Source organism: Ascaphus truei, chromosome 6 (assembly GCF_040206685.1).
Source record: "Ascaphus truei isolate aAscTru1 chromosome 6, aAscTru1.hap1, whole genome shotgun sequence".
NCBI lineage: Eukaryota > Metazoa > Chordata > Amphibia > Anura > Ascaphidae > Ascaphus > Ascaphus truei.
The window spans coordinates 90649730-90670972 of record NC_134488.1 but is presented as its reverse complement, the minus strand read 5'-3'; the positions used below and the strand labels follow the sequence as shown (position 1 = coordinate 90670972).

Here is a 21243-nt window from a genome sequence, read left to right as displayed (position 1 = left end):
GAGCCTCTGCCACAGAGAGCCTGGGGTACACACAATACCTATAACTTGGTGCAGCACCTCCACCTGCGACAGCTTCCGCCAGAGGGGAAGTGGGTCTTCGCAGGACTTGTATACCTTCAACACACACACAGCAATGTACCTTAACCAATCAACTTTACTTGCAAGGAGTTTACACATATACAACCGGTGCCCCTCCCTAGAGGAGACACTATAATCAGCATCACACCGAACGCTCACCCTCCCGTCTCCCTCCACCGGGTGATCCCACCCCGTGTCCAGTTCCCCTGGGGAATAGTTCTCCCACCCTCAAGTGAGTCAGTGATATGTATGAGTGTGACTGCGCAGCCACTGTGTCCTGAATGAACGATGGTACCGTTGGGCCCTTCTGACTTCCTTTTCCTCCTAACCTTGCAACCCATTGGCTCAGCTCTATCACGGGGACCCGCGGGGGCTGATGGGACCCGTATCTCGCTACCTCCCTCCAATCGGAACTCTCCTCCTTCGAGGGCTTTGCTACCCTTGCCTGCGCATACGCAACCTCTGGCTAGGTTAGGTCTGCACTGGTGCCAACCATAACATGGCGGCTTGCATGACGCGGATCCTCCGTATCGGAGCGCTCCTACTGTAGCATACCCACCCCCGCAACAACATTAAGGGCGAGAAGGGGGTCCCGGCTACATCTGTATCTAATAATATTGGTAAGTTAAAGTGATTTGCATTAATCATAATCTGTGAGAGGCTGCGGTACACTTTGAAAAGACTGCAAGTGATTGAAATGTATATACACCGTTATGTGTTTAACAAATTTCTGATCCTAGCATTGTCGGTGGTTCTACTTATTTTTAAAACATGGAATAATGTTCAGAAATTGATATTTCTTTATTTTTTTTTAGAAATAGACATACAGTAACAATAAAAAAAAAAAGTACTCAGTAATTCATTTATTAGCATTTAGGATTTTGTTTAACTGTCTGAGTTTGTTGCTGGGATCAGGAGTTTGCTGAAGTTATTTGAACAAAATGTGGGTTTTAGAGGTTACACATACTTTTTATAGATTAGCCCAATGTGCTAAAGTGTACTATTTCCGTAAATCATACGAGGGCAAACAAATTATAAATAGTCTTGCTAGAGGAAACTTTGATCTATTTTTGTGAAATAATATATTTGCTGTTGAAGTTATTTCTTTATGGATGTGATGCAATGTGACATTGAAGCTTCTTACAGCCCAAGTCCTGGGTTCAGAATAAGAGTTTTTGTTCTGAGATTGTAAAAAGGTGTGATCAATTATCACAGAGCATCAAAGACTCAGTAATCCCAGTATTGAACATAGAACTTCAGCAGATAGAACAACCTGGCCTGCCCAGTCAGCCCATTTCCATACCTATATTATTCCTTTAATTGGTGACCACTCCCTTGTCAGTTTTGGGAACAATCATTTATATGTAACCCCTCATTTTATCTTCATACTAATGGCTAGATGCTAAGGTGGGGGCCCAAGTCTTTCTCCCCTTTCTTAACGGCTGGGTTACTGTACTTTTTTCTTTTTAACCATCTCGCCTGATCTGTAGATTCAAGTCGTCTGTTATTTTCTGTTTCTGTTATCACTTATCAAGCACGTGGCCATAGGTCAGACCAGTGATTTCCAACCAGGGTTCCGTGAAACCCTGGGGCACCTGGAAGCAGTCTCAGGGGTTCCTCCTATGGACCACAGACCCCCCCTCCTCCCCCTTGGGGTGTTTTTTTTTGGTATGTATTTTGTAGGGTGGATTGAGTGAGAGTGGAGTAATTGACGGAATGTAGGGGCGAGAGTGAGAGAAGAGAGGGGGGCAGGAGGGAGTGAGTGAGGAAAAGAGGGAGTAAGAGTGAGACGTAAGGGATAAATACATGTGAGGCGGGAGGGGGGACAGTTAGTGAGATGGATGGGAAAAAAATACATGGGTAGAGTGTGGGAAATAGAGGTGGCTCGTGAGGTATGAAATGTTGTGACTGACCCCTGTCGAACCTAATATGTGTCAGCCAGATAGGGGTTCCCCGAGATTTTTTGAAATACTTCAATGGTTCCTCCAAACAAAAAAGTTTGGAAATCACTGGGTCAGACAATGGAAACACAATGTAGGACTGTAAATAACACTGGTATTTGTAGTACACATTTTAATAAACAAGCAGATACACATATGATTCCTCAAATGGATGATCATTCATCAACATACATGATGTTTATAACACATAAGATGCTGCATAGGTGTATGCCAAGGTCTCTCCCCACTAACTCCTGACCCTATAATTAAGGACCCTGTGTGTAGATGCAGGAACACCATTGGAGCTCTTGTAGATATTGTTTTAGTGTAGCAGGCCTGCATCTTCGCAAAGACTTTGTTACCCTTTACTTGTCTTGTAATGAGGTCCCCTTCTGTAGCTACTCACGCCTCCCGGTATCAGGCAGACCCTTACTCAGTGTTGGCTCAACTTATCAGGTAACCCACCATCCGCTAAATTGTACCACTCACGAGCTGTATCCTGGATCACTGCGAATCACCCCAAAATCCCTCTGAGGCACAGCAGCTCTTGCTCTGCGGGCTGCACCAGGGCCTCTTAAAGATTTCCCTCCTCTAACCCCTCCTTCTCCAGACTCCAATGTCATTGGCTGAGGCCATGTCCATCAAAAAGTCACATTGTGAGCACACCATGGAGAGGAGCCAGGTAGGGGGCAGTGTGCATCTCAGCTGCATACACTTACAAGAGGGTTACATATACAACAACTGGATTGTTATTTTGGATAAAAGAGTAAGGTTTGTGCATACTGTAGTTACAATTAATGCCTAACGATAGCTTTACATTTTTTTCAGTCTGTCGTAATATATCAAAATGCTTCATTGAATGCTGGCGAGGCGGTTGCTGCTGCTGCTGCTGCTAATGCAGAGTCTTCTGATTATGAATTCAAGACCAAGTGATATATTATTGTTGGCACAATTAAAATGCTCATGTATGCGTTATCTCCTTATAGCCTTCAGTATTAAAACAATCAATTAACAGTGAAAATATTATTTTGAAGGGAAAATATTAAATCCTTCTTGAAAATAAAGACAGTATTACGCAGATGTGTCTTGTGAAAATTGCACCTTACTAACATGGCCCAATAGTGAAGAACGCATTCCACTGATTTAATTTTTTTTACATCTTCGTTTGTGAAAAAAGCTTGTATGACAACTTTCTATATGAACTTAACTGCAGAAAATAATGTGCAATTTCAAACTTTACTATACACAAATAGTGTTTTTCTTTTTTTGTATACCACTAAAGAAATAAATGAATAACGTTTGAGGGAAAAAAATACAGAACCTAGACGTGCACCTTTTGTATATGGCAACCCTGAAGTCTCCCTATCAAACAATGCCCATCTGTAGGTCCAGATTCACTAATGTGTGCTTAGCTTTAGCATGTCTTGGACCTAAATCTACCTGCAGATACAGCTGCCCCAAACACCTTAAACCCTAAAGTAGCATTAATCTACCCCCATGATTTCCAAGTCATGCTGTCAGCCCCAACCTGTTTTTCACTAATAAATGAGACTTTATCTTTTTATGAGTTAAAGCTCATGGAAATAAATTGAGCAGCACGTGTGAAAGGAGAATCCTGCAAAGCAGAGAAGACTACTCTACAAGGATTCTGATTAAGTGATGCTTCCCTTGTATTTTTGTACCTTATATGCAACATTTATTGCACAGAGCACTTGTCTATAGTATCTTATATACAATGTATTTGAATATGTTTGTATTCTTTACATTTTTTTGTGCTGTCAAATAAAGACCGTTCTCAATGTTTGTTTATTTTATTTGTTGAACAATAATAAACAATATTAAAGGGAGAGGTGGAAGAATGAAGAGAACTATAGAAGATGAGTAGAATGTGATAAGGATGGTTATAAGGAGGAAACGTAAGAATATTACAATTGTTAATACTGGGAAAGACCAAACAGTTCACAAGTCCAATATCCTGTCTACTACAGAGGCAAGTACTGAAGAGCTGAGGTGAGTGAAGCATAGAACATAACCCCCTCCCTTTAGGTGTGCCCATCCTGTTTATAGGCATGAATTGATCTGAACCTTTAAAATAAAAATTGTAACTTAAATTTGATTAGTTTTTGAAAATTGCATACAAAAAGAAAACGATACATAGTTGACAAGTGAATATTGTTAACAGGTAGTTATAAACACCTGATCAAAATGTTCTTGTCAAATTTGGAGGGGTGGGGGAGGGTGTGGGGGGTTACCCATCCATTTTTTCCTAGTTAATGCAATGTCATTGCTCACTCTGGTCTGGCCAGGGGGTGATCTCCCACGTGGGCCCAGAACAATCCTACAACCTCAAGGTCTCACAATTTCTGATTCCAAACCCCTCTTCTGCCCTTCCATCCATCAAGGGAGAACGCATTTCCCTAATATCAAAGCATGATCCTGGCATTGTTTATCCCGGGGATATCTGTCTGGGTCAAACAAGGCAGCCAGGCTTTTTGGAATTTAGAGCCAGAGTCATTAACCAAACTCGTTAATTTTTCCATCTGGCAAACAAACCAAATTGTATTTCAAATTTTGGGTATGGATGGACTTTCTTGCTGTTTCCATAATGCTGTGATCTTGCATCTCGTTGTTGTTGCAAAACGAGCAACCTGGAAAGAACTTGCATTGGCCTATTTAATAGAAATAACCATGGAGGAATTGTGAGGTCCAACATTCTCTGCAGCCAATCTCTAATTTGTTCCCATAAGGGCACTAATTTAGGGCAAGGCCACAGCATATGTAACAAATCTGCCTACTCTCCACATTGTTTTGGGCACAATAGTGAGTAACCTGGTACAAATTTTGATAATTTTAGTGGGGTGAGATACCATCTCATTAAAACTTTATATGCGTTCTCCCTTAATGTTGTGCAGATAGAGCTCTTTGCTGCAGCTGTGAACATCGTGTCCCACTCCTTCTCCTGGTACCTCGCCTACTGTAAGTCTGCTTCCCATTGGGACATGTACTGTAATTTCTTATCATACCCCGGGTTAGAACATGTTACTTCTCTGTATATCTGTGATGCAAGTCCCCTTGAGTCTGTCTCCAAAGTACAGAACTGTTCAAAATTGGTCCATGGGAGACGGGATTTAAAAAAAAAAATATATATATATATATATATATATATATAGCTCTGATCTGAAGGTATCTAAAAAAATCTGTATATGGAATGTCCTTTTCTGACTTAATTTGTTCAAATGTTTTTATACTAATTCTTCCTTCCAGATCTTTAAGTCTAGTAACTCCAATGTTTTCCCAAATGCCAAAATCTTTGCGATTCAGGCCTGGAGCAGTATCTTTTGCGTTTATATTCCTAATTGAGTGCTGGGAACTCCCCCTGTGTTCTTTATTACTTATTTTATTTAACACTTATTAATCATCCCCCCCGGTCTCTTACATAAAACCGAATTGCATTTTGCCTGGCCAAAAAAGGATTTGGGTATCAAAACAGGTGTCACACTGGGAATGGGCAACTGGATGTTACATAGGCGATCCCCTTCTGTGGATAACCAATGTGCATATACTTATTCAAATAGTTAAATATTGAAGCCCATGTCTAGTTTGGCACCTGTTTTGATGCTCATACCCTTTTTGGCCAGGCTAAATACAAATGAGTTTCATGTACGCCTTACATTGTAAGGGAACAAGAAAAAATGCACACAAAGTGCACAATGGATTAGTTAAAATATAGGATAAATAACCACACTGGTTTAGGGTATTCACTATTATATGTATAATAGGTATAGACACTATGGATCACTTATCAATTTATATGTTTGTCACATTGTTTCAAGTATTGGTTATATTCCAAGTCAGCACCTATGAGGGTATTTTCATTGTTTGCGGCTGATATTTAATGCGCATGAGCAGTCTCTAACGTGATCTGACGAAGCATGCTGTTGCGAAATGCATAGAGGTCACGAGAAGCTGCTCTGCGCATTCACCCATTGGCTGGAACGGAGAGACCAGGAAGCGCGATTGGAGGGAAGTTGTCATGTGTTTGTGCAGTCCGGACATTTTGCGCTCACACCGGCTCCCGCTACTGCTTGTGGTCAGTATCTGTCCCCCTCAGTGTGGTTATTTATCCTGTTACGCAGTAGAACTTTCACTGTGAATGTTTTGTTAGATAAACTGTGATTTTTTTGGTGTTAGGCTTCACAGAGGCTGGTACTGGTTAAGTATCCCCTTGTGGGAATGTCCAGGTACTTAATGTAATCGTTATACAGTGTCTACATTCTTTTGGGTGTTTTTTATTTATAATTATTGTTGTTGTGTGTATATTATTATTGTGGTCTTTTGACCAGATATTAAAATTGCCCTATATTTGAACTAATCCGTGGTGCGCTTTGTGTGCATTTTTTTGTGCATTTTTTTTGAGAGCTCCCTTGGGTGTTCTCTATTTTAGGAGCGTGTGGGGAGTTGCTCCTAGCGTGCACAGCTGCAAACGGATTACTTCAAGCTGATTTTAAAGGACAGCATGAGCGCAGAAACCTTGCTTTTGACTTTCATGTAAGGGACTCCATTTTGTGGATATTAATGTGAAATAGGTGAAGCAAAGTCATTAAAACCCTTGAAACACAACAGCTACCTTTTCAAATTGTTAAAATAGGAACCTGTGCCCAGTTTGACACCCGTTTAGATATCTACATTCTTTAAGGGCCAGGCAAAGTGCAAAAGGGTAGTACATGGGTAATCCCCTTCTTTGGATAACCAGTGTAAAATGGATGGCCCAAAGTCATTTTACCCCTGAAATAATGCAGCTATTTATTCAAATTGGTAAATCTTGGCACACATACCCAGTTTGATGCCCATACACTTTTGGGGCTGGCTAAATATAAATGGGTTTCATGTACGAGACCACCCAATGTGGATCTCCACTGTGAAATACAGTAGGTGCCATAGTAATTTAACCATTGAAATACTATTACTACCTTTTTAAATTGTTAAATAGGCATTCGTTTTGTTGCCCATACCCTTTTTGGGCCAAGCAAAATGCAACTGTGTCTTACATGGGGATCCCCTTCTGTAGATCGTGTTTACATGCCTTTATATGCTTCAGTAATACAGTCTTATGAATAGTGAATGGCCTCAAACTAAGCATTCCTCCTCCTGATTATGGTTAAGAGCTGTGTGGAAGTTTTGACTGTGCTATGCAGGGTATAAATATATTAGCCCTTCAGGAAACCATTGTCAGTGACTATGCTACCTGCAAAAGAACATCTCAGGCAAGTTCACTTTTCATTTAAAATAATGTTCTGTGTTGCTGCAATATACAGAATGCCTAAACATAAAATGAAACAGAAAACCATATTAGCGCTACAGATAAATAATTTAAGCAGCTTTCAAAGCCCAATGCTCTGAATTTTTATGGATTATCCAAAGGCTAGCATGCCAACGGTCCTAACTTTCTTTAGAAAGGATTACCATTTGGCTCCATGTACAGTGTTGTAGCCCCCCTTCCCGGGGCTAATCGCAGATCGGGCCCCCCCCCCCTCTGTACTAGGGTCTGGCTACGTGTCTTGGTGTGGTGCATACCTGCTGGCAACAGGAGGGCCTGAGTCTCCCGCGATGGTATGGGGGATGGCAGGATCAGGTTTCTGGGGTGCATGCCGTCTCATTTAATGGTACAGCGTCTCCATCTCTGGTAAGCCCCAGGAACGCCGGGTGGAATACTTCCAGAGAGTCCCCCACTCAGGCACGAGAGATTCCAGTCTCACACAGTCTTTCTTATAAGTAGCAGCAGCTCTTTATTGTCACAGCAGAAATGGCAGCAGGATCACAGTCAGGTACAGCTTGTCTCTCTCCTCCCAACTGCTCTCCTCCAGGATGGTATCTTTGTCCCTGCCACCACCCCAGGCCAAGGGCACCCAGGGTTGGGCTAGCTCTTCCCTCACCCCCTAAACAGGGTGAGAGGAATTGGTCCACCTATCCACTATAATTCTAGCAGCACTACTCAGAGGCCGCCGGCTCTCCTTCTCCAGCTGTGCACTTCGTGCACCTCTAGCTCTTACTCTGACACACACAATCTCACTGTCCTCTCACACACACACTCTTCTGGCTCACAGGGACTGAACTAAATAGACAGTGCCCTGCCCTTCATGACATCAGCAGGTACCGCCCCTGTGTCTCTGCCTTCCACACAGGGTCAGGTGACCTACCTCCACCACTCAGGGCAGTGCTTGAGGTGGGGGAAACCCATGATAACTCCTGGCAGCCTGCCCTTACCAGGGCTTATACCAGGAGGAGGACAGATATATAGCCCCATTTCTTAACAGGGCTACAACAGTATAGTGATTCATGCATTAATAGACCATTCAACAGCAAAACAGATGATGTCTAAAAATATTCATAATAGAAAACAGTGGAACTCCATAGACTCAGCAAATTAATGGTGCAGCAATCACTTCAATTGCCAGTAAGGAATACCAAAACCAAACATATATTACCCAGAGTTCTGCAAAATACCACTACCATTTTGTCTAAGCACATTTCCCATGTCTCAGATTCCCTAACGCTCTAAAGAAAGCAACTTTTACAGAATGTTAGTAAATATGATAATTTAGAGGCAGCACATAGATTAATTAAATGCTGTAACTCAGAGGAAAAATAAAGAATTCAGGGGTATAACGAACATTAAGCTAAAAAACACTGTTTCAATTTGGGCGCGATTCTATTGCATCTTTAAACCGATTTAAGCACATTTACCATTACTAGCTAAACAATCCCTGGGTCAGTTTCTCAGCATATCAATTCACATATATATATATTACAAAAGACAGAAATACAATAAGCGCAGCCACACTGAAATTAGTAAATAGAATAATTACCACATGTAAGGGAGGGTATAAACCCTTACAGTCTAACTTTCCCTGACTCAGTCTGCAGCCAAAAGGTCTACCGCTCCACGGGCTGGTAACGAAAATTTCCAAAGAGAATGACCTAGGCGCAAATGGAGACAAGAAAAACAAACATAGGGTAGTACGTTTTAACAAAGTAAACCGCCAGAAGGTATGATATGCACTCACAGCGTATAGGATAAAATCAAGCCTTGTATCCACTCTGGGATCTGGAACAATTATGTGATCAATCTGGAACAGCTGGTCATCCACAGCAATTGTAATCTCGAGCATAGATTCACATGCAGGAAGAGAGGTAAAACACAAATAGCGTAACACAGTTTATTAAAATTGTTAATAAAAATAACTATAAGTAAAAGACTCACATTCTGTGAGATATCATAAAACTTTTGAGAATTCTGAGCATCTCACACTCATTAGAAAAGGATAGTAACACTTTGCAGATTTCTTCAACAGTCCTTGGTATGTAGATTAGTAACCAATAAGGAAATGGGTCCTGGTTGTAAATAGCAAACACACTTGGTGTCTCTACTGCTCCACACAGTCTCCTTGTGTGAGCGGTCTCTTTCCGTTATTATCAACCTACATAGGTCTTTCTCACTGCACCTAATGTAATAGTAACACTTTGCAGATTTCTTCAACAGTCCTTGGTATGTAGATTAGTAACCAATAAGGAAATGGGTCCTGGTTGTAAATAGCAAACACACTTGGTGTCTCTACTGCTCCACACAGTCTCCTTGTGTGAGCGGTCTCTTTCCGTTATTATCAACCTACATAGGTCTTTCTCACTGCACCTAATGTGCATATAGTACTCACGGTACTTAGAGGTAGGTGCTGTCCGGTTTTACACTTAGTAAGCTGTTACTTTCTTCCCACGAAGAGTCCTCAGTGTTCCTTCGGTCACCCACTTCTCCTGGGGACGCTCCGTACCACGTGACGACGCGGTGACGTCACTCCCTCTCGCGAGAGTTCGTCCGGTGGGCTGTGGGAGCGGGGCCTCGATCCTCTGCGCTGCAAATCTTACCGTAGGCAAATAATGGGACAAACGGCCACCGGCACCTCTTGGCTGCTGTCTGCTGCTACTACTGAGTATACTGTGTTCACTGTCTGCAAACCACGCCCTACGCGTTTCTCCGTTAGGCTTCGTCAGGGGCTGATCCATTTGCGCCTAGGTCATTCTCTTTGGACATATATATATATATACATATAATATATAAAACCGAACAGGCTTTACAAACCTACAACTACTTTTTTCTTCTCTCACTGAAACACTTCCCCGTCTTTGCTTACTGGAAAATAAAACGATTGCCCCTTTTTCCTATAATATGCAGCCATTTGTATTTAAGATTCTTGCTTGTGGATTTAAATGCAGATACACCCTTGGCCTTGCTCATACAATTACTGTACTATTTAAAACCACTGATCCACAAAGGAAGTACTCTGATTATTGTAAAGTTTACATTGTTACGTCTTCCTTTTTCCAGAGTAAACAAATAGTTCCCCAGATAACCAAGGGACTTACAGCTGTAGGATCTGTTATTGCTCCAAGCTGAAGCCTTGTAGAAGGACACACAACGCACCAGCAAGAGAAGACACTTGAAAAAAACAAACAAATTAACTGCGTGTGAAAAAGTGGCAGAACAAACATACAATTGCAGCCACTGGTGTGTGCCAGCAGGTGCAAAAACATCTGCTACATCTGCATTCAATAAGCCCTGACACGTTTATACACGATCGGCTGCTTTGAAGCTTAGCCTCAGACTCCTAAATTAGCTGGTAATTACGTGTATTCAGTTTTAAATATGCCAGTTAAAGAAACGGTTTAATATCCTGAAAAATATCCCATAGCTATTAACAAAAGGGTGTACAAGACCATAACAAACCAAATAATACAGACGGCATAACGATGCAGCATTTTGTTTCTATCAGTCTCCACGGATGCTCCGTTAGCACTCAATGAAGCAACTAGTGTGGGTCTGCGGCATACAGTACCGGCACCGTCTAGATTTATTTAGTTGTCAGACAGAATTATTTGTGTTGTTGCAGTTCAGTGCATGTCCGAGATGGCAAACTAAATGTCTTTGCCTATGGGAACTCTGAATGCAACTATACCGTACAGTGTGGCTCAATGTCTGAAAACAGGTGTCTAAAAGCCCAGATAAAATGTATGTATGCTTCTTTGTGAAATGACCTTGTACTGTCAATACTGTATCTAATGTCAGTGTTTCAAATTTTTGTTAAAAACCTGTATGTATTTACCATTAGCTTCATTTCTGAGTGTGGTACTGTATGGCACATGATGGCAGTTCTGTGCAGCAAAAGACCAGGTTGTAGTTTTGCATATATGATATATTCCGCAATTGAAGTCGAGACAGATCTCAGATAGTTGCCTTCTTATCTATGAGTATATTATTGACAAGTAAGAACACTTCAAAAATTCACCAAACCAGCAAAGGTGGAAGAAGTCTATAAGACACAACTTAAGTTTGAATGACTGCTTTATTAGGACTCTTCCCATCCTGGCAAGAAAAGAGGTTGCTGGTCTCTGCACCCATCTTGGGCAGCTATGTTCGACCGTGGAAACTTCCGAAGGAGAAAGATATCAATCAGGACCAAGAAATTGAATAATCAAACTTCCCGAGCCGGTCCCTCCAATGTGCCACCACCCGTTTATCAGCTTCAGCCTGACTGCTGGCCTCTATACCAATACCATTACCAGTATGGGCCAACCGACACTGAAAACACTATGAAACTAGATCCCAGCTACCTGTACTCTCCCCAACCTGATTGCATGTCTCCATCTGGCTACCTGTCCCAATATAATTATCAGTAAGGACCAAACAACTCAGCCAACGAGATGAACCTGCATCCCAACTACATGATCTACTCAAGCATCTACGCTCAGTACACCCCTGTCATCAACAGTGGGTCACTGCCACAAAGTTGGCAAGGTTTATAATCAAGGTAAATATACTGTAACTGTCATTTTCAATGATACGCATACTGTACTATATGCATGCCATAGCCCGAAGATGCATTAACGCATGCGCACATTAGTGTGCATTAACGCATGCGTACTGCGCTTAAAGCAGTTAATTATTGTTTATTCATACTGTATTGTACAGTAAATTATTTTGCAGACATGAAAGCATCAAATTAATAGCCAGAAGATGTCGATGGAAGTCTAAAACCATTACCACGAGGACAATTCTATACTACCGTACATCATGCTATATAATAATTTTACTTTGGCTTTTCGTCTTTTGTAGACAAATAACACGAAGGAATATACTGCATCATATACTAGATTGGATAACTAATACGAAGGAATATACTGTACATTATTCACACACTTTCCTACTATGGGGAAATTCACTGAATGAAAGGGAGCCAATCAACAATGTATTGCAAATGCCACTGTATGCATGTTATTTTATTTTCTTAAGTAATAGTTTTTGCCCATATTATTATATTAATTCTTATAAGCCAGCAATACTTTTATAGTGGAATACGTTATAAATACATCTATATTTTGATTTCTGGATCAACATTATTGGTAACACTACTATACTTTTCTTTTGTGGCCTAGAATACTGTTTAACAACTTTCTACACTATAATAATGATAATACAGAATTTCTGTAAAATTAAAAATATATATATATTTTAGAAATATTTTTATAATTATTAGCCATAACCAGGGCTCGACAAATGCACTCGCCTGCTCGCTAGGGGCGTGTGCATTTTGGTCACAGGCGAGCCATCATGACCGCCTAATCAACATGTGGTTCTTTAAGCATTTTTTCTCTGCAATGCTAATCATCCCTGCCTAAAGTTCAAATCCCCACCCCGATTGGTCGCGATGCCTCCCGCTCCCTCCGCCAGGAGAAGCAACCGCTGAGATTCCGGGAAGCTGAACAAGGCGCCTTCTCCCTCACAGCACCAGCGCAGGCCACGATATCCCGAGCAGCACAGCCCACCTTCCTATCCCAGGTATCCTGAGCAGCACCCGGTCCCCTTGTCTCGCAATACCCGTCCCCTTGTCTCATAGTACCTGTCACCTTGGCTCGCAGTACCCGTCCCCTTGTCTCGCAGTACCCGTCCCTTTGTCTCGCAGTACCCGTCCCCTTGTCTCGCAGTACCCGGTCCCCATGTCTCGCAGTCCCCGTCCCCTTGTCTCGCAGCACCTGGTCCCCTTGTCTCGCAGTACCTGGTCCCCTTGTCTCGCAGTACCCGTCCCCTTGTCTCTCAGTACCCGTCCCCTTGTCTCACAGTACCTGTCCCCTTGTCTCGCAGCACCTGGTCCCCTTGTCTCACAGTACCCGTCCCCTTGTCTCGCAGTACCCGTCCCATTTTCTCGCAGTACCCGGTCCCCTTGTCTCGCAGTACCCGTCCCCTTGTCTCACAGCACCTGGTCCCCTTGTCTCGCAGTACCCGTCCCCTTGTCTCGCAGTACCCGTCCCCTTGTCTCGCAGTACCCGTCCCCTTGTCTCGCAGCACCTGGTCCCCTTGTCTCGCAGCACCTGGTCCCCTTGTCTCCCAGTACCCGTCCCCTTGTCTCGCAGTACCCGGTCCCCTTGTCTCGCAGTACCCGGTCCCCTTGTCTCGCAGTACCCGGTCCCCATGTCCCGCAGCCCCTGTCCCCTTGTCTCGCAGTACCCGTCCCCTTGTCTCGCAGTACCCGTCCCCTTGTCTCGTAGTACCCGGTCCCCATGTCTCGCAGTACCCGTCCCCTTGTCTCGCAGTACCCGGTCCCCTTGTCTCGCAGTACCTGGTCCCCTTGTCTCGTAGTACCCGTCCCCTTGTCTCGCAGTACCCGTCCCCTTGTCTCGCAGCACCCGTCCCCTTGTCTCGCAGTACCCGTCCCCTTGTCTCGCAGTACCCGTCCCCTTGTCTCGCAGTACCCGTCCCCTTGTCTCGCAGTACCCGTCCCCTTGTCTCACAGTACCCGGTCCCCTTGTCTCGCAGTACCTGGTCCCCTTGTCTCGTAGTACCCGTCCCCTTGTCTCGCAGTACCCGTCCCCTTGTCTCGCAGTACCCGTCCCCTTGTCTCGCAGTACCCGTCCCCTTGTCTCGCAGTACCCGTCCCCTTGTCTCGCAGTACCCGTCCCCTTGTCTCGCAGTACCCGGTCCCCATGTCTCGCAGTCCCCGTCCCCTTGTCTCGCAGCACCTGGTCCCCTTGTCTCGCAGTACCTGGTCCCCTTGTCTCGCAGTACCCGTCCCCTTGTCTCTCAGTACCCGTCCCCTTGTCTTGCAGTACCTGTCCCCTTGTCTCGCAGCACCTGGTCCCCTTGTCTCACAGTACCCGTCCCCTTGTCTCGCAGTACCCGTCCCATTTTCTCGCAGTACCCGGTCCCCTTGTCTCGCAGTACCCGTCCCCTTGTCTCACAGCACCTGGTCCCCTTGTCTCGCAGTACCCGTCCCCTTGTCTCGCAGTACCCGTCCCCTTGTCTCGCAGTACCCGTCCCCTTGTCTCGCAGCACCTGGTCCCCTTGTCTCGCAGCACCTGGTCCCCTTGTCTCCCAGTACCCGTCCCCTTGTCTCGCAGTACCCGGTCCCCTTGTCTCGCAGTACCCGGTCCCCTTGTCTCGCAGTACCCGGTCCCCTTGTCCCGCAGCCCCCGTCCCCTTGTCTCGCAGTACCCGTCCCCTTGTCTCGCAGTACCCGTCCCCTTGTCTCGTAGTACCCGGTCCCCATGTCTCGCAGTACCCGTCCCCTTGTCTCGCAGTACCCGGTCCCCTTGTCTCGCAGTACCTGGTCCCCTTGTCTCGTAGTACCCGTCCCCTTGTCTCGCAGTACCCGTCCCCTTGTCTCGCAGCACCCGTCCCCTTGTCTCGCAGTACCCGTCCCCTTGTCTCGCAGTACCCGTCCCCTTGTCTCGCAGTACCCGTCCCCTTGTCTCGCAGTACCCGTCCCCTTGTCTCACAGTACCCGGTCCCCTTGTCTCGCAGTACCTGGTCCCCTTGTCTCGTAGTACCCGTCCCCTTGTCTCGCAGTACCCGTCCCCTTGTCTCGCAGTACCCGTCCCCTTGTCTCGCAGTACCCGTCCCCTTGTCTCGCAGTACCTGTCCCCTTGTCTCGCAGTACCCGTCCCCTTGTCTCGCAGTACCCGTCCCCTTGTCTCGCAGTACCCGTCCCCTTGTCTCACAGTACCCGTCCCCTTGTCTCGCAGTACCCGTCCCCTTGTCTCGCAGTACCGGTACCCTTGTCTTGCAGCACCCGGTCCCCTTGTCTTGCAGCACCCGGTCCCCTTGTCTCGCAGTACCCGTCCCCTTGTCTCACAGTACCCGTCCCCTTGTCTCGCAGCACCCGGTCCCCTTGTCTCGCAGTACCCGTCCCCTTGTCTCGCAGTACCCGGTCCCCTTGTCTCGCAGTACCTGGTCCCCTTGTCTCGTAGTACCCGTCCCCTTGTCTCGCAGTACCCGTCCCCTTGTCTCGCAGCACCCGTCCCCTTGTCTCGCAGTACCCGTCCCCTTGTCTCGCAGTACCCGTCCCCTTGTCTCGCAGTACCCGTCCCCTTGTCTCGCAGTACCCGTCCCCTTGTCTCACAGTACCCGTCCCCTTGTCTCGCAGTACCCGTCCCCTTGTCTCACAGTACCCGTCCCCTTGTCTCGCAGTACCCGTCCCCTTGTCTCACAGTACCCGTCCCCTTGTCTCACAGTACCCGTCCCCTTGTCTCACAGTACCCGGTCCCCTTGTCTCACAGTACCCGTCCCCTTGTCTCGCAGTACCCGTCCCCTTGTCTCACAGTACCCGTCCCCTTGTCTCACAGTACCCGTCCCCTTGTCTCACAGTACCCGGTCCCCTTGTCTCGCAGCACCCGGTCTTTTTGTCTCACTGCTCAGCCGCTCCCCCAATCAGCCTGTCAGCGCTTTCTTCCACTCTTTTGCAGTGCTCCACCTCCCTCCCAAATTTGGGGATAGCAGAGGCTCAGCGACAACTGCTGTCTGGCCACCTGCCCCCTGAAATCACCTGCCCCCAAACCCCTGCAATCATCGTGCCCCCTCCCCGCAGTCTTTTTTTATTTATTTGTGTGTGTGTGTGTATGTATACTATATATATATATATAGTCTATTTTTTAGATGCATTGCATGCTTTCTAAAATGTATTTGGGGGGTTTGGATATATTTGGGGTTGTGGGGGAGGTTGTATATATTTGGGGTTGGGGATTTTTTTAATATGTATTTGGTGGTGGGAAGTTCTTTGCATTGGGGTGTATTTTTTTGGTATATATTGTATGAGGGGGAGGGAATGAGTGAGTGGGGGTAATTGACGGAGGGGGGGGGGAGAAGAGATAGGGGGTGTGAGGAAGAGATTGTGAGATGCAGGGGAGAGAAATACTGGGGGTTTTTGTTTGCGTTCCTCTGGATAAATATACTGTAAGTACGGATATAGGATAAAGTATCTGTCATCTAAATTTGGCATAGGTTAAGCTTGACGTACGCATGTCTTTTTCCAACCTCATCTACTACCCTATTTCCTCGATTCTAAGACGCACCTTTTCCAATTTTCACATGTCTGAAATCAGGGTGTGTCTTAGAATCGATGTATTAAAAAAAAAAATATATATTTTTTTTAAGTGTCTACAGTACTAACCCCCTCTTTTCACTTGCCATGTTTCAGGAGAGGTCCCATGTCAGCGGAGGATGGAGCGGGCGGCGGCGGCCAGTGAGGTCCCACGGCTGCAGATGTTTGAAGATGACAGTGGGTGGGAGTACGGCGGCGGCAGGTCAGGTCCCAAGTCTGCAGGTGAATGAAGATAAGAAGATGGCGGGCGTGCGGTGGCTGCGGCGGCAGGAGATCATAAAAGCAGGAGAGATGAGCAGAGCGGCATAGGATGAACGGCTTGTGAGGTGCACACTGTAATACCGGAAGTTGATCGGTGTCTGACTTCTGGTTACAGTATGCACCTCCCAAGCCGTTCCCCTATGCCACTCTGCTCCTGCTCAGCTCTCCTGCTATTATGATCTCCTGCTGCTGCTGCCACCACATGCCCGCTGTCTTCTTATCTTAATTCACCTGCAGACTTGGGACCTGTCCTGCCGCTGCACTCCCGCCCGCCCGCTGTCCATCTTGAACCATCTGCAGACGTGGGACCTTTACTCCCGCCGCCACCGCCAGCTTCTTTCTCCACTAACATGGGACATCTCCTGAAACATAGTGAAAAAGTAATTTTCCTCAATTGTAAGTGCCAAATCGATGTTGCGTCTTACAATCGGGAAAATACGGTATGTAACTATGAGACAAGGACTAATTTTAGTCAAGTATAAAGGTAATACATAACAGTTTATTTAATCTCAAAAACAAATGTTGTTATTAGTTCTTATTAGGAATTTATTCCATGTTTTAAGTGGGGGCGGGGCTAGGTGGTGAGTAGCTTTTTTTGGTTGGGCAAGTAGCTTTTTAGGTAATTTGTCAAGCCCTGATCATAACTATCATAATATCCCCCCTCAGCAAACATGTATATGCTCTGACCATGTTTGTGGTAAGATACAATTTTTCCTAATTTTCCTGCAACAATGTTTTTTTTTAGCTGCTGTAACGTTCGATCATTTAAATTACTGCTGTTCAAAAATCAGACAGGACCGTTTCATTTAAGAAAACAAACCGTTTCCTATTATAAGTTTGAACAGAGAAACCTTAACTAAAAAAAAAAACAAAGCAATTTAAAACAAATCTCTAAAATCTTTCCTATAAAACAAAAAAACCTCATTGTTTAATCACTGTTTATTTCTAATTCCTTCTCTCTTTTACACAACCTTTCTCTGTCTACAACTCTGTCTTCTACTATTCTCCATCTTTCACTACTGTCACACCTTCCATTTACATTCTTTTTACTTTCTACAGGCGTCACAACTCGCAAAAAAAAAAAATATCCAAAAATTCTAGGGCTATCATATTCTTTCTGTATAAGCACAGCACTGGAGCCCTTCTGACTTTCCCTTACACTGTGGCATACTGTACCCCAGTCTATAATAATTCACTGTGAATCTGGAAATCTCCCTTTAAAAGATTATAGACAAATCTAATTTTTCTGAAAAAAGAAAAAAAAAAGAAAAAAAAAAACCTGTGAAAAATTTTCCCTTGGAAAATAAACAAAATTAACAAAAATATAAAATGTTCTCAATCCTGTGATTGAAGTGGGCCGGGGTAAAAATCTCTAAAGCTTCCTTCTACTATTGGTTCAGACTCTTTCTTTTGTCTAATTTTTTTACCCCAAAAAAATAAAAAATTTACTTTTTAGAACTTATGCTTTAGATGTATTTTAGTTTGTCCTGACTCTTCTAAAACAATAAATAAAAATAAAAAAAATGTATTTTAAATAGAATATGGAGGTTTTAAAATATGTTAATGCTTAATTTTACAACTGCTAAATTTCAGATATTCTTTTAAAACATTACACTAAAACGTAACATACAATGCTGCCTAGGTTTATTTTAACCCTTCTTATTCTTCTAAATGATTCAATATCAGAGTGTAAGACAAAAACACTTCACGACATGTAATAATTATTCCTCACACAATTTACTATGATCTTTCTACAAACAAAAAACATTTAAAAAAGGATGTCACTTTCTTTTCCAGGGCAGAACATAAAAATAAGACAATCAGAAAGTATACTCTTCTGATTTGTAATTACATCCAAATAATTACATATGATCAAACATATACCTTGTCATTGATAACAAAAAATCTACACTAAAAAATATTATTTCTCTACACTCTTGTTTGAGAACTCCCCCTCCCCAAAAAATATTTCTTATTCCTGCAAAAAAACTAATGTCATAAGAATGTCCTTTTTCTATTCTTATAATGTAACTAATTGGAAATACTTTAATGATATCTGCATTCATTTCTTTAAAACCGATTTAGAAACCCATAATTTTTTTTTTTAGATTTCTAGCCAATTTCTTTTTAGGTTAATGTTTAACGTGCATACTTCACAGAAATGCAACTTTCGGTAACAAAGGCTGGGGCTGCTGCTGCAGCAGCTGTGGGCTACAGCTTAATTACTTTTTGGTTCAGTATCAGTCCCTATTCATAATTTTCTTGCAATTCCTTTATATCTCTGATAATCTCTTCTCCTGTTTTTCTTTCCACAAAGCATACTCTTTAAATTGTATTCCTGACATGGTTCTAGAAATTTTGCAACAACTTTGAGATTGGTCTACACAATACTGATTTTTCAACCAGCTCAAACTTTCTTTTATCTTTATCAGTTGTAAATGTATTTTCATCTATTTCTTTAAATACACTCAGAACTTTACTCCATAGAGCTTTCCACAAATCTACAGATCCTACCTTCTCAGGTGGTGTGAGGGTACTAGTGCTTTTATAAGCCTGTCTTTGGGTAAAATCCATAGCAGAGACAATTTAACCAGAGTTACTTACTTAAGCTTTCAATAGATGCTTTCTATCAATAAGCGTGGGTGTCAGGAAAATCCCAGTCAACTGAAATATATCCGTTCACACCGTCCTTTCCTTAAGTTTTCTTAAGCTTTGCGCTCAACTCTGTGTGAGTGCATAACTGCACTACAACAGACCTGGAGTGTCTCCTTGATCGCTTTGGTCTAGGTGGCCACCTATAAGTTCCTTCAAATATAAGAAATATGTCCGATAATTCCCCGATATAGTCCTTTAGATCCATCTGTGTTCGAATGTGACCGTACACTTACATCAAATTCTGGAGTGTCTTCCTTGCAAGAAGGTGCACCCCCTCTCACGATCTTTTGTGGGCTTCTTTCTTTTCCTGCTTTCCCCCCTTTGGAAGTGTATGAGGCACAGGTCTAGCTAGTTGGCTCGTTCGTTCTGGTTTGTTCGCAAATAAACATTTGCTCCTGGATGGTTCGCCAATAAAGATTAGTCTGTCTCTGGACTCGCTGGTTCGCCAAATGAAGATTTTTTTCATTAAATGGGTGCAAATTAATTTCCCACCTTTCAATATATATCAAATAGTCCATGGCATGGTTCTTTTCTTAATTTAAATCAGAGACATATAGAAAACATCTGTTACATCATCATTTCAATCATCTGATTTGCATTATTCAGGCATATAGAATATAGTTAGAGTGGAGAATCTGTAGCTTGGTGATGTTAAAGGATTCTGAATTCCATACACTAAAATGCAATCTTTATACCTTTCTCTCAAACAGTCTAAACATAGCAGTCACCTATTGTTCTTACTGTGAGCGCAAAATATTCTTGGTCAATCATCAATGTCTAAACCAATATTCCTTCATTTACTTTGATGTAGAAGAAACACTTTGTTCTGTCATTAAATAACTAGAGTTAATCCGATGTTCTTAATCATTTTAAAACCCCTTTCCATTGTATTGTCTTACTAACTAACCATCTATTTAATTAACCTTTGAATTCATACTCTTACAACTTCAGCAAACATTTCTACACCTGCTGTCTTCAGACTGATTCAATCTAACCATTGCAGAGGAATCTAATCATTTTCCAATGTAGTCTCTAACTTAATACTAAATGAACTAGTTACATGCTGAATATATGTGTATATAGAGAATATAAAATAATTAATATTTTAGAATGATTTTAAGCATATCTTCACTGTATCTCTCTAAGTCATTATCTATGCAGTGACATGGGATTGTAAATGTCAGTGTACGCTCAAGGTAAAACATCTTAGCTACTATGGAAAAATATCTACACATTAAATTAGTTAAATATAGATTTTTCTATCTATCAACTAAACTACATTTTAGGGCTGTTAACTGGAGTACACAAAAACATAGGGTGTGAAGTGGGCAGAACATTACATTACACAAGATTACACTAGGTAGCTATGATACTATTCTTTGTGCTAAATGCTGTGAAAGAATGACTCACTAACTGCCAAAAGATTATGCAAGTACGGTAATTGATAAACCATTAGTGACCAGAATACCTGTATCAATACCTCCTGCTTCCGGTCAGGACTTACTGAAGCCTGCTTGAATGAAAATCGGAATCTGTAATATAAAAATTATAAGTTTTGTTATAAAGACTACATTCCTGTCGCCACCTGGAATGTTCTAAAAAACGGACAAAACATTGCTATTTTGATTTATACAATTGTTGCACGTTTGGACAGTTACGAGTATTTTCCCAGTAACAATGGATCCCTTTAACAAGCTCTTCTTTGTTAGCCGGCTTCAAATTTCCTGAGGTGAATTGGCATTGCATGCCACACCCGTTCTATGGTGTTCAAATCGGGGGATCTGCAAATATAGAAACAAAGACAGTAAAGTTAGGGACAAAAATGTAAAATTAAAAATAATAAAAGGAAAGTAGAGCTAACCAGTCAATAAGGAGCAGGCGTGATC

At 43.1% G+C, this 21243-nt stretch overlaps 1 protein-coding gene across 5 annotated transcripts in view; it reads left to right on the top strand.

Annotated features, from left to right (window-relative positions):
- LOC142497372 (membrane-spanning 4-domains subfamily A member 4A-like) overlaps positions 1-3817 on the top strand; it is a 68130-nt gene extending 64313 nt beyond the window's left edge. For 3 of the 5 annotated variants that reach the window (XM_075605071.1, XM_075605069.1, XM_075605074.1), the window contains 2 exons: positions 1614-1746; positions 2847-3817. In XM_075605071.1, the coding sequence (XP_075461186.1) occupies positions 1614-1746; positions 2847-2914 (201 nt within the window). In that variant the 3' untranslated portion in view covers positions 2915-3817. The remainder of the gene's footprint in view (positions 1-1613; positions 1747-2846) is intronic. The other 2 variants (XM_075605072.1, XM_075605070.1) reach the window with 1 other exon arrangement.
- Positions 3818-21243: the final 17426 nt, after the last annotated feature.